A 12,038-nucleotide genomic window follows, 5' to 3' on the forward strand; every position below is an offset into this window, starting at 1 on the left:
GGAGGGCACCATCATTTTGCACAAATTTTGGACTGACATGGTGTAATGACGGAAGTATAAGATTTGTCAAATAGTTATGTTTAATAATTATCTTAATTACTCTGCTACTGAACAACTCAAGTTATTTTTAGCCATAACAATAAAATACATCAGAACTTATTTTCTCTCTCTTTTTTTTTTTTTTGTTTGTTTTTTTTTTCTTCAAGGATCTGCTTTTGCTAAAGCAAAACCTGAAAGTCCTTGGACGTCTCTGACCCGCAAAGGAATCGTGAGAGTTGTTTTCTTTCCGTTCTTCTACAGGTGGTGGCTACAAGTAACATCGAGGGTCATCTTTTTCTGGCTGCTTGTTCTTTACCTTCTGCAAGGTAGAGTTGGATCACAGGCCCAGCTTCAAGTGACTGCTGATTTTAACCATGTGGAAGCTGTTCTGTCTTACTTGGTCCACTTTCTGCAGTTAAGATTCATTCCAATGTTTTCTGAAACTACTGGAATGACGCAGTGCCAAGTGTGTGTCTTTGGGTTAACATTTCTTTTATATGCATATAAAGGGAACAGTCTGAAGATTTAAGGATTTCTTCAAAAGGTTTCTTCAGCATTTAGCACTCTTTTTAGTTTGTTGCCACTCTCTATAATTTAGGCTGCCAGGACTATGTAATTTAGTTTGGGAGTGAGCAATACCAAAGAAAGCTTTGGCTTAGGCAGTGTGTTTTCTTGATCTCTCTGGTATGTGTGCAGATCAAGAGCTGATAAAGAAGCAAGCTAGGCCAAACCTGCCAAGGTGCCTGCAGCATGTGCAGCCTGGTCTTTTTCCATGTGTTACCTATGTCACACAGAGACAGTGAACTTGTAGCTTGTAATACTATTACTTAAGCACACCTTGGCTGTGCTTCTGAGTGACAGGTGGGGGCCTTGTTATCCTCTGTGCTTCTGTAATTGTTTCTGTTGAAATGGGGAAACCTCAAATATTGTGTTCACTTCTGGGCCCCTTACTGTAAGAAGGGCATAGAAGTTCTGGAGCATGTCCAGAGAAAGGCAAAGAGGCTGGTGAAAGGCCTGGAGCACATGGCCTATGAGGAGCGTCTGAGGGAGCAGGAGTTGTTCAGTCTGGAGAACAACTACCTGAAGGGAGGCTGGAGTGAGGAGGGGGCAGCCTGTTCTTGACAAGTTACAGGACTAGAGGAAATGGCTCCAATCTGCACCAGGGGAGGTTCAGACTGGATATTAAGAAATATTTCTTCATTGATAGGGTTCTCAAACATTGGAATGGTGCCCAAAGCAGTGGTGGAGTCACCATCCCTGGGGGTGTTTAAGCAGCATGTGGACGTGGTGCTTAGGAACATGGTTTAGTGTTGGCCTTGCAGTGCTGAAGGTTGGGCTGGATGATCTTGGAGATCTCTTCCAGCCAGATATATTCTGTGATGCTGTGTGGGGACACTATGCATCTTGATGTTTTATTTTTTAGATTTTGGAAGGCCTTTTGGGCAACTGTTAACAAACAGAAGGCAATTCACAGTTTTCTGAATGCACAGTCTTGAGTTATAAAAACCTGACTTTCTGCTTAATTATTTGTAACATATAAGAAGAAAACTGGAAAAGAAGTAGTGATGCAGTGAGTCAGTATGTATCAGAAGCATGTACAACAAATAGAACAGAAGGTTAATGAAAGTTGGGAGCAGTTTAAGTATCCTGAGAAGCAAATTAACTAATAAGTTTTCCACTGAAATCCAACTAAAATGCAACATTACTTTTTTAGTTTTGCCATCTGTCCTTGCAGTTGTGAATCACTGCATCATTTGGAAAGTGTATTTCAAACAGGAAATGGAGTTAAAAAAAGACAGCAGTGCCTCTTGCATGATGATGTCATCAGTTAGTAATTGAGTTTCACAGTGCCAGGGCTGCAAGACTTGAAATATTGGTAAATATACACCTGGTCTCCTATAAAACCCTTCTCCTTATCCCCATTTCCAGGCTAGGTGCTTAAGAAGTGTCATCACATACATCAGCAGTTACTGTTCATTCATTACTCAGTTCATAGTTGGCTGATGCTGAGAAAGACCCTAATCGTAGTTTGTTATTTCCCCATTCTTAAATTCAGTTTAAAAAATCCTGCATTTAATTTGTGGAGCATTCAGGAGAACTTTAAAAGCAGCCAAATAGTAAAAGTGCAGATTTTCAGTGCAAGTAAGTTTTTAGGACATTAGTTAAAGAACTATCTTGTAATTAACTACTTTTTTTTTTTTCCCCCTCTCAGGTTTCTTGGGATTTTGAGTTGTTAAATTTATCATCACAATGCATCATTTCCCCAATCTGTAGAGTCTGCATTTCCCTAATCTGTAGAGTCTGTAATGTGACAAAAGATTTCTGGTATTTCTGAGGTGGTGAATTAAAAAATGATGGAAATTAGTGAATAGTATTTAATATTACAGTATAAGCAAACTATTTAAAACACTTGTTAGGTAAATTGTGAATTAACTGACAAGTTTTCCATGATTTGGTTTTTTTTAAATAAATTGGAATACTGAAAATGTAAATTAACGAAGTAACTAAGGTAATTACCCTGTTTCATTGAAATTATAGTTCCTTCCTCTCAGAATTACATGGATTGGTTTAAAATGCAGTCAAAGTTAACAAAAGCCACGTAATGAGTAGTCTGTTACAGATATTTCAAATACTGAACTCAACTTCATCTCCCTTCTTTTGCAGTTGCTGCTGTGGTGTTGTTCTATACAGCCCAAAGCCCACATAGTATACCTCTGACTGAAGTAATTGGGCCAGTATGGCTGATGTTACTTCTTGGAACTGTTCATTGTCAGATTGTTTCAACACGAACTCCTAAGCCACCTCCCAGCACAGGGGGTAAAAGAAGAAGGTAAAGTACTTATCATTTAGCATTGTTAGGCTGAAGAACATGCACAAAAGAATGGTTGGGGTTTATTTTCTCTGCTTTGCAAAAGATGAGAAATTGGTGCCCCGGTTTTATCTGAAACTTTAAATTGGGTGTTTAATTTGTGCTCTTTTACACATTGACTGATTTCTGTGTTGTTTTATTGGATTGTTTTGTTTGAATTTTAATGCATTGAAAATGACATTTTGCCTCAGAACAGTTTGTATCTAAGTAGTGTTGGAGTGACAGTGGTTATACTACAAAAAATTTAGTATTAAAACTCAGCAGTACTGACTAAGGATTTCTGTAGGAAACTTACATTAAAGGAGAACTTGGGTCTTCCAGCACTTCACTGAGTATGCTTCACTACAGTGGTTGGTTCCATTGCAATGGGAAAGCCTGCAGTAGTGAATTTTTCAAGTTTAAGCCTCTGATGATGAGAAGAAATGTATTTTGAGTTTAAATGTTGTGATAATAAGTGTTATGCTTCCTTTTATTAAATGAAATTTATTAAACAGACATGATAAAGCTTTAGCAAAATGTTGAAATCTTGCTTGGTTTTGCATGCTTAAACTGCTGAACACATTACAGATCTAATAGATTGCACTTCTAAAGCTACCTTCCAATTTTAATCTCTTCTGATGAAGGAAATTAAGGAAAGCAGCACATTTGGAAGTACATAGGGAAGGAGATGGCTCTAGTACCACAGATAACACACAGGAGGGAACAGTGCAGAGCTACGGTACAAGCACCTCTTGCAGTATTGGCGCTGTCTTCAGAGATATCTGGCATGCTGCTTTCTTTTTATCAGGGTTTGTATTTATTCAAGGTTATGTATGTGTGAGAGACGCACTATCCCTTTTCTAAATAAGTAAACATTGATGGTAATGATTAAGCCTTTGTTGATACAGGTTTTGTCTGTAGCAGTAAACTCATCTCAGTATTTGAACTTGTGCTAATCTGTTGTTTCTTGACATTTGCCAAAACTGATGCAGTAATTTTGAAAAGCTGTTGAATTAACTTTTATTTAAATGATATTTGGATGTAAAAGTACTGTGTGGGCCATCAGGAACCAACCAACTCAGTGTCTCAATTTTAATCTGGAGAGAAAATTCAGCTCTTGAATTTTACCTTATTGCATTGCTCATTACTCTGAGAGAATGCTTATTGAATTCTGTCACTGCCATCAAGCCACACACTTGTGCAGAAGGGAAAGCCTTCAAGACTCAAAGAGGCACAGAATTTACTTTGGAAATAAACATGAAAGATACATTTTCTAACGACTGGAAGAAACATCTAACCCTGTTGCATTCCAGAGCTGTTTTGCAAATGATCTATCTCCTAATGCAGTGCTCTGGGCAGTGAAAAAGTGTTTTTAAGAAACATTCTGTTGCAGTCTGTGTTCAGGTCATGTTGCACACACAACACTCTGAGTGCTAGATAACAGTGATTATTAGCAAGACAAAATATGCTCATAAAATAGTTTGAAATTGAGAAAAGGGATACTGCAAGTTATTACATTGATGTTTTGTTGTGCATGCTGCATCTTAAACATGGCAACACTAACATGTCTGTCACTTGTGGTATGTGCTCTTAACCACTGGTAAAGCTTATCATGTTATGTTCCATTCTGAGAATATCTAGTTAACACTGGAGAAATTTCAGAAATAGTTAAAAATATTGCAGGAAGAGTTCATTTCACTTTCTCTGTGTAGATTAAGCTGGCTTTGACAAGCTGCTGTTCTTTGGGTCTGTGTGCATTAATTTCTGGTATGTCTGGAGTATAGTCTTGTACACTTAGGAATGTTTTCCATTCATTGAAGATGACGATCTGCAATAAGAGGAGAGTTGCAAGGTTCATATCTTTCCTTACCTTGTATTGTGCTCAAAGTGTTTTCAGTTGAGAAGGGCTGTATGAGATGTGTTCTTATGACTTGTTTAAACCATGGCATGAGACTTAGTTTGTATATATACAGATGTTAAGCCTCAGTGTTGACTGCTTAGAATATACAGCATCTTGAAAGGAGTAAAAGAAGAGAGTGACTGAGAAGGCTGTAAGTAGCTATGAATCAGTTGTTACCTCTTCAGTTGTAAAGTAAGGTTGTTGGTGTGTCTGGAGCCATACAAACCATGTCAGGAACTTGCCCAGCTGAAAATAACCTTTTTTTTCCCTTTAGGAGATCATGCAAATCAGTTTCTTCATGCAGTTTTTGTTATGGTAATGCAAACAGTTTTGTTAGTGAGGCTAGGAATGCAAAAACAGAAGCAGTGTGGGGTACACTGACTACTTGACCTGCTGATATAGCTGAAGAAAGTCTTACAACACAGCTGCAGAGTGACATCTGTCCTGTTTCTTAAGACATATTTTAAAGCTCTTTAGATAAGCACATTACAGGACGGCTGCAGAGGGACTTTTCATAAGGGTGTCTAAAGACAGGACAAAGGGGAATGGTTTGAAGCTGGGGGAGAGTAGGGTTAGACTGGATCTTAGGAAGAAGTTCTTCAGTAAGAGGGTGGTGTGGTGGGTTGAAAATTCCCCTATGGAATAGGTTGCCCATAAAGGCTGTGAATGCCTCCTGCCTGGGGGTGTTCAAGGCCAGGTTGGATGAGGCCTTGAGCAGCTGAGTCTGGTTAAGAGGTGTCCCTTCCCATGGCAGGGAGATTGGAGTAGGTGACCTCTGAGGTCCCTTTCCAACCTAAGCCATTCTAGCATTCTCTTTCTTCAGTTGTCTGATCTTTATTAAGCTAATTAAATAGTGATATTATGAAATGACACAGAGATAAAGTCCTAATGTGTTTACTGTTGATAGTTTGACCTTTTTGCCCAAAGCCTCAATAATGTTTGAGATGACCTAGAAAATTAAAACATTATAAAAGCTAGCACATTGGTAACCTGCAAGCAGAAGGCTCACTAACAGCTTCTCCACCACAAAACACAGGCTAAAACATCTTCTTGTCTCTTTTCTATTACAAGTTTACAAATGTAAATCATCTATGCAAATATATAGTAACTACAGAAAGTTTTTACGTTGGGCTTGTACTCATTTAGAAATAAAGCTGACAAAGAATTTTGGCAATAGGTCAGGGAGTAGTAGGTGAGTCCTATAGCTTGTTATAAGAGTTTCCCACAAAAGTGGAGCAGCAGCTGTTTTGGCTTGTTCAAACAAAAATTTAAAAAATTAACTATTTAGTTTTTTACCAGGAAAGGGTAAGGAAAGGTTGAATGAGATTCAAGATGGGAAAGAAGGACGAAATATTTTAGTAACATTGTCTCTTCTTTTCATTATTTTATCTGCTTTCCAGCAGAGGAATTGTTCTTTTTTTGATTTTTCCATTTTATCCTTCTCTTCCTAGCTGATTTGGATTTTTTGTGTGTTTAGGTTGCCCCTGTATTTGTGGAGGACATTACCTTGGGAGGAATGTGATGTGACTATCCCAGCTCTCCCAGTTTGTTTGATGCACATATTAGAAGGGAATTTAATCTGCTGTGTAATCCAAGCTCTCACAGAACACTTGGCTCCTTAAAGAGAAAGGCAATGCAGATTCTCTCACAAGAGCACAAGAACAATTAAACAAATTTTTGACAGTTTTGTGGCCTATGTCCAGTGTTCTGCTTTTCAGTAAAAACTTGATTTGTAACACTTCACCCCCCAAAACTATTCTGAGAATCTAAAACCCAGAATCTTAATAAATACAAGATCTACATTGCTTTTTGCATTTCTTTGCCATGATATTTATTTGGAGAATACAGAAATTTATGCAAAGACTTAAAGTAGTCTTTATTGTTAAGGCAGCAAGCTCCTATTCCTTTTTCTTCTTTCATTGCCTGCACTTTCTAATTTGGAAGTGTAATCATCCAAATATTTGCTTTGAGAAAGCACTTTTCTAGCATTACATATTCTTGCTGGTACATCTATTGTCTAGGTAAGGGCCTTGATGTCTACAGAATGTTATGGAAGACTATTCATCAGTAGGACTGACTATTCATCAGTTTCAGAACTATACTGAAGCATAGTTCATAAGCTTCTTTTATGATTTGAAAACGGGCTTAATAAATGATTTGTATTGAAATATATTTCTGGTGTGTTACTGGATAATGCAGAAAAGGGTAAATCACCTTAACAGGTCTGGTAAGGAGCAACTGAGGAACTGGGATTGGTTAATGTGGAGAAGAGGAGGCTAAGAGGAGACCACATTGCTTTCTACAGCTCCCTGAAAGGAGGTTGTAGTGAGGTGGGGTTGGTCTCTTCTCCCGAGCAACAAGTGATAGGATGACCTCAACTTACAACAGGGGAGGTTTAGGTTAGACATTAGAAGAAACTTCTTAATTGAAAAGGCTCTCAAACACTGGAACAGGCTGCCCAGGGAGGTGGTTGAATCCCATTCCAGGAGGTGTTTACAAAGACATAGATGTGGTACTGAGTGGCATGGTTTAGCACCAGGCTTGGTAGAGTTAGTGACCCTTTCGATTTGAAAGGTCTTTTCCAACCTAAACCATTCTGTAATTCTGTTGCAGAGTTGTCAATAGGCAGAGTGTATTTAAAACAACAATAGAAAATACCTGTGTGCTGAATACTGAATAGCATGCTGGTTTGCTGCTTCAGTAACTGGCATGCTTGTTCTGAAGTAAATAAACTAAAATAAACTTACAGCACACATCTGGTTTTGTTAAGATGGAGAAACTTCTCAGTTGCGTTTGAGGATTGTGGTTCTTCTGATGTCAAAGCGATTGTGAAATTTTAGCTTTAAAATATTGGTTTCCTTTTCTTTCAGTAATTAATGAGAAAATTTTCTTTCAGACCCTTGACAGTTTATTTTGTAACAATTTTAGAAAAGGATACTGGATATTATTTAGAAGATGAAACAGTTGCATGTATTGCATCACATGTTGATGTTAATGGTTTGTGTTCATTTTAATAGTACAACTAAAATGGATTGAGTTTTAGCTGAGTTTAGATTGGGGGGGAAAAAAAAGGAATCATTCATTTGATACATATATTTGTTTCAAATATAGATCTAAGAAAGCAAAAAACTCAATAGATAAATCCACAGAGACTGATAATGGCTACGTGTCCCTTGATGGGAAAAAGACCGGCAAAAGCAGTGAAGAATGTGTGCAGAGCCAGGAGCGGCGGTGTGAAGTGATTAAGCCGGAGGAGTCAGGGTGGAGCACGACAGCAGTGAGAGATGTCTTCAGCAATCACAGTCATCACAAAGTAAGTCTACTTCATGGCTCTCGGAGCAGGAGTTGTTGAATGATGTGTGAGCTGTATTTATATGGTGGTTTTGATTAATTCTTCCATACTTTATCCTTAAAAATGTTTTTAAAATGAAATTAGCCTTACAGTCTTGGGGGCAAAAATTATATTAAGTCTTATTTCATGTTAATATTCCTTGCCTTCCCCTTTTCTTGTAGGAGGATCTTTACTGACATCTAAACATTCTTTACCATTCCAATAGCTGAAGGGACCTACAGGAAGGCTGCAGAGGGACTTTTCATAAGGGTGTCTATAGACAGGACAAGGGGGAATGGTTTGAAGGTGAGGGACAGTAGGGTTAGACTGGATCTTAGGAAGAAGTTCTTCAGTACAAGGGTGGTGAGACTCTGGAACAGGTGGCACAGGGAGGTTGTGGATGCCACCTTCCTGGGGGTTTTCAGGGTCAGATTGGATGAGGCCTTGAGCAGCTGATTCTGGTTGAGAAGTGTCCCTGCTCATGGCGTGGAGGTTGGAGTACATTCTCTGAGGTCCCTTCCAACCTGATGTTATGATTCAGTGTTTCAGTGCACAGGTTTGTGTGCTTTTATCTGTGTTTTTTTCCACACCAGCTACACACACTACTTTTTCCTGTCTCTTTGATACTCTGGGCACAGGCCTATCTCTGTGATACAACAGTACAGATTTTGGATTGCTGACAGTTTGTAATTCTGAGGTCATTCTGAGTATTTGCTTGTGAATCATCTTTATTTTTTAAACTCTGTGAAGAAGATGAGGAAAGCCTAATTTCCCTCTTGGTGAAGTAGACAGGACTCTATATAACAAGACTCTCTCTCATTAGTATTTACCATTGGTGATCATAGCAAGGATTTTTCCATAATAAGAGCAAAGGGGTGGGTTACTGTACTGCAAATCTGGAAGTATGCATTTTTATAAAGGAGAAGTATTCTATCTGGATTTCTTAGCAATAATCTTTTATGGAGCCATATAGTTAAGCCAGAATGAAGGTGATGAAAGTTCATCTGAGGGCAAAACCTTCACTCTTCTGCTCTGCATTGATTTCTCATCAGTAATAGCAACTAAGGTTCAGTTATCTTCATCAATTCCACGTATTTTGCATTCTTGGTGGAATTCAACAAATCAAGGATTTTAAAAGAAAAAGTTATTTGAAGAGTTTTAAGTTTATTTGATGGAATGGATGAGCTGATGTCTGTGTTTAACTTGCTTGGTGAGTACACATCTACATTAAAGAAAAGATGGCAGTGGCTAAAATAGACTCCTCTCTTCTCTTCTCTCCTTCTTGTCTCTTCCTCAAAGACGATACATTTTGGTGTTACTGCAGAAGACAGTAGATAAGACAGCCCAAACTGTTCAGCCTGTCCTTCTTTATCTCTGCAACTTGGCTGATAAAAAGGGTGAAATGACCTGACCTTGAAGCATTTCAGAAAACAGTTCAGCATGGAAGAGAGAATGATGTCTTAATTGCAGGGGATGGGGGAAGGATTTGTTTTCAGAAAGAATAGCTCCACTATTTTTCTAATTTTAGCATTTCATTGACAGGAAGACACCAAAGGAAACTTTTTTTATCTGGTGATCTGCTAATAAATGAGAATATACAAAATAGTTTGTGACAGCTGAATGATCCTTTGCTGCCCTTTTCTTCTTACTTTAAGGGCTACTTTAGTTGGAAATTAGGGAAACAGAGAGTGGAATAAATTAATGACCTCACTATTCTCCATACAATCTGTAGCATGTTATTGTCAGAGGAAGAGTAGAAGTTAACTTTGTACTGTATGTGTCGATAATTCAATGTTGTAGTATTCGCTATCACTGTTTGTGTGTGTGTCTGTGTTTGTTTTGGGGGGTGATTTTTAATCTTCTGAATATATTGCCTCTAAGACTTCCTCAGAAAAAAATTGCATTTGAAGTTAGAATATAGAATGGTCGAACAGTTGTCTATAGGGAGATGTGAGGTTATGGTTGGACCTTTCCAGCCAGGCAGTTCTCTGATTCTGTGACATGTTCTTTAGGATAATATGAAGTAGCTTCTCATCATCTGAGAAATGCTTACTTTGATAGTACAATTTGTGTTTTAGAATCGCTGTTGTACAACTTCGGTTGGACAACTGGAAATGCACCAATATCTGATTTAACTGAGCACAGATAATAATGCTGCAGATTTGATGTCAGTTGTTAAAGACCAAGACCTAGTATATATAAGTGTATGTCTTACACTGTATTTCTGGCACTAGGATATTCACAGGACTGCAACAAATTTATCAGATGAAGTTTCTAGTGAGGATGGGCCTGAAATTGGATATTCCGTACGGCGCAGTGTAGAACGCACATCTAGTGACTGCACCCTTCGAAACAGGAAATCTCACCATTATAAGAAACACTATCCTCTGGAGGTATGGTCTTTGCCATCACTGCTTCTCTGTTAAATCCTCTTAGTTTCCTTTAAATAGATGCGGTTTCCTAGGCATTTTTGATCCTATCTTAGATTTTAGCAGTCTGCTGTTTAGAAGCTAGACAGTAGGGGACAGGGATTTTTAATTTATTTTTTTTTAAATGACAGCACTTTGAAATTGAGAAGTTTTCATTTAGTTTGTTTGAGTTTCATTTTAGATTTCAATTTGTTTTAAGGAGCCTACAATATATCTTGGAGATCTCCCATCAGGTTACGGTGAACTCTATTGCTGTCTTTCGACACCAGTTACCTCTGGAAAACTGATTTGTTACAGAAGCAGTAGTAAGTGACAACATGCAAATTGTCATCATGCTATTGCTGCTGCTTCACTCCGTTTAGTGTTTGGGATTCACCAGCCTTCTTGGGTAGAAATCTGACTGACTCTGCCTCTGAATTCTCATTTTCTCATGTTTATAGAAACATAATTTCTAATGTTGTCATGAAATCTCAACAAAATTGTTACTACATAAAAGTAAGGATATTTTAAGAAACTTAATGATGTCATACCTTAGAAAAGGAGGAATTAATAGATTCCATACTAGTAGAGTCCTTAATCTTAAGGACTCCTACATAAGAAGAGAAAGGGATTACACTGAAAGAGAAAGAGACATATTTTTGAGAGTTTTACATATTTAGAAGAAATTAGGCTCTTTTTTTGCTAACAGTGTAGAACTTAATAGATATATGGAAGATTGTTTTTAAAGGCTGTATTGCCTTTTTTCCCCACTAAAACTATGAGAAAAAGAGTGCAAGGGTCATTTCAGCTCTGACAGAAGTCTTTTGCAACAATGGGTCTAACAGGCAGAGCCTCAGGAACAAGATTTCTACTTGGTATAAGAAACATCCCCTTAGAAGGTTCAGGTATTGCTTTCTCTGATGACAATTGCAAAGTCTCAAGTTGATGCTTTGCATAAGAACATTAGCTGATAGTCTGTTATTTCATTTATGTCTCTCAGACTTTGGTTAAGAATCTCCAGGAAGCTGAGTTGAGTGTTTAATGCCTTACACATTTGGTCTGGGACAACTGAACAGGTCAATAGTCAGAACTGTTAATTTCATATCACAGAAGATGTCTCTTGACTGTGTACTTGTGCAGCTGGTAGTGCTTGACAACAGGAAGTAGAAAGATATGATTGCAGTAAAGTTTTTTTAGCTTAAATACATTTTCTCCTCCATAGTGTTCTTCAGAGTTAAGGAAGGCTGTGCAGATATCTTCAGAAACTGAAGAGACTAAATTTGCTCTGTGTAGCTTGTCAGTTGTATTTTACACTTATTCCCTATTTACTTATCTGACTGATACCACTTCTTGTTGTTACCAACACACCTACCCAACACCATTACAAAGGAAATTAAACAATCGTTTTCAATCTTGTGAAAGCTATCTTTGTGTTAAAAAAAAATAAATTAGTGAAGTCAGTAGATATACTCAAATTCTGCCCCACATTTTCTTTTACTTTCATTTGCTTGC

At 37.9% G+C, this 12,038-nt stretch overlaps 1 protein-coding gene across 5 annotated transcripts in view; it reads left to right on the forward strand.

Moving 5' to 3' along the window:
* PHTF2 (putative homeodomain transcription factor 2) overlaps positions 1-12,038 on the forward strand; it is a 69,046-nt gene that overhangs the window by 36,876 nt on the left and 20,132 nt on the right. For 4 of the 5 annotated variants that reach the window (XM_054178094.1, XM_054178093.1, XM_054178092.1 and 1 more), the window contains exons 5-9: positions 207-365; positions 2,704-2,869; positions 3,532-3,696; positions 7,899-8,100; positions 10,353-10,511. In XM_054178094.1, coding sequence (XP_054034069.1) covers positions 207-365; positions 2,704-2,869; positions 3,532-3,696; positions 7,899-8,100; positions 10,353-10,511 — 851 coding nt within the window. The remainder of the gene's footprint in view (positions 1-206; positions 366-2,703; positions 2,870-3,531; positions 3,697-7,898; positions 8,101-10,352; positions 10,512-12,038) is intronic. The other variant, XM_054178095.1, reaches the window with a different exon arrangement.

This window comes from Dryobates pubescens, chromosome Z (genome assembly GCF_014839835.1).
Source record: "Dryobates pubescens isolate bDryPub1 chromosome Z, bDryPub1.pri, whole genome shotgun sequence".
NCBI lineage: Eukaryota > Metazoa > Chordata > Aves > Piciformes > Picidae > Dryobates > Dryobates pubescens.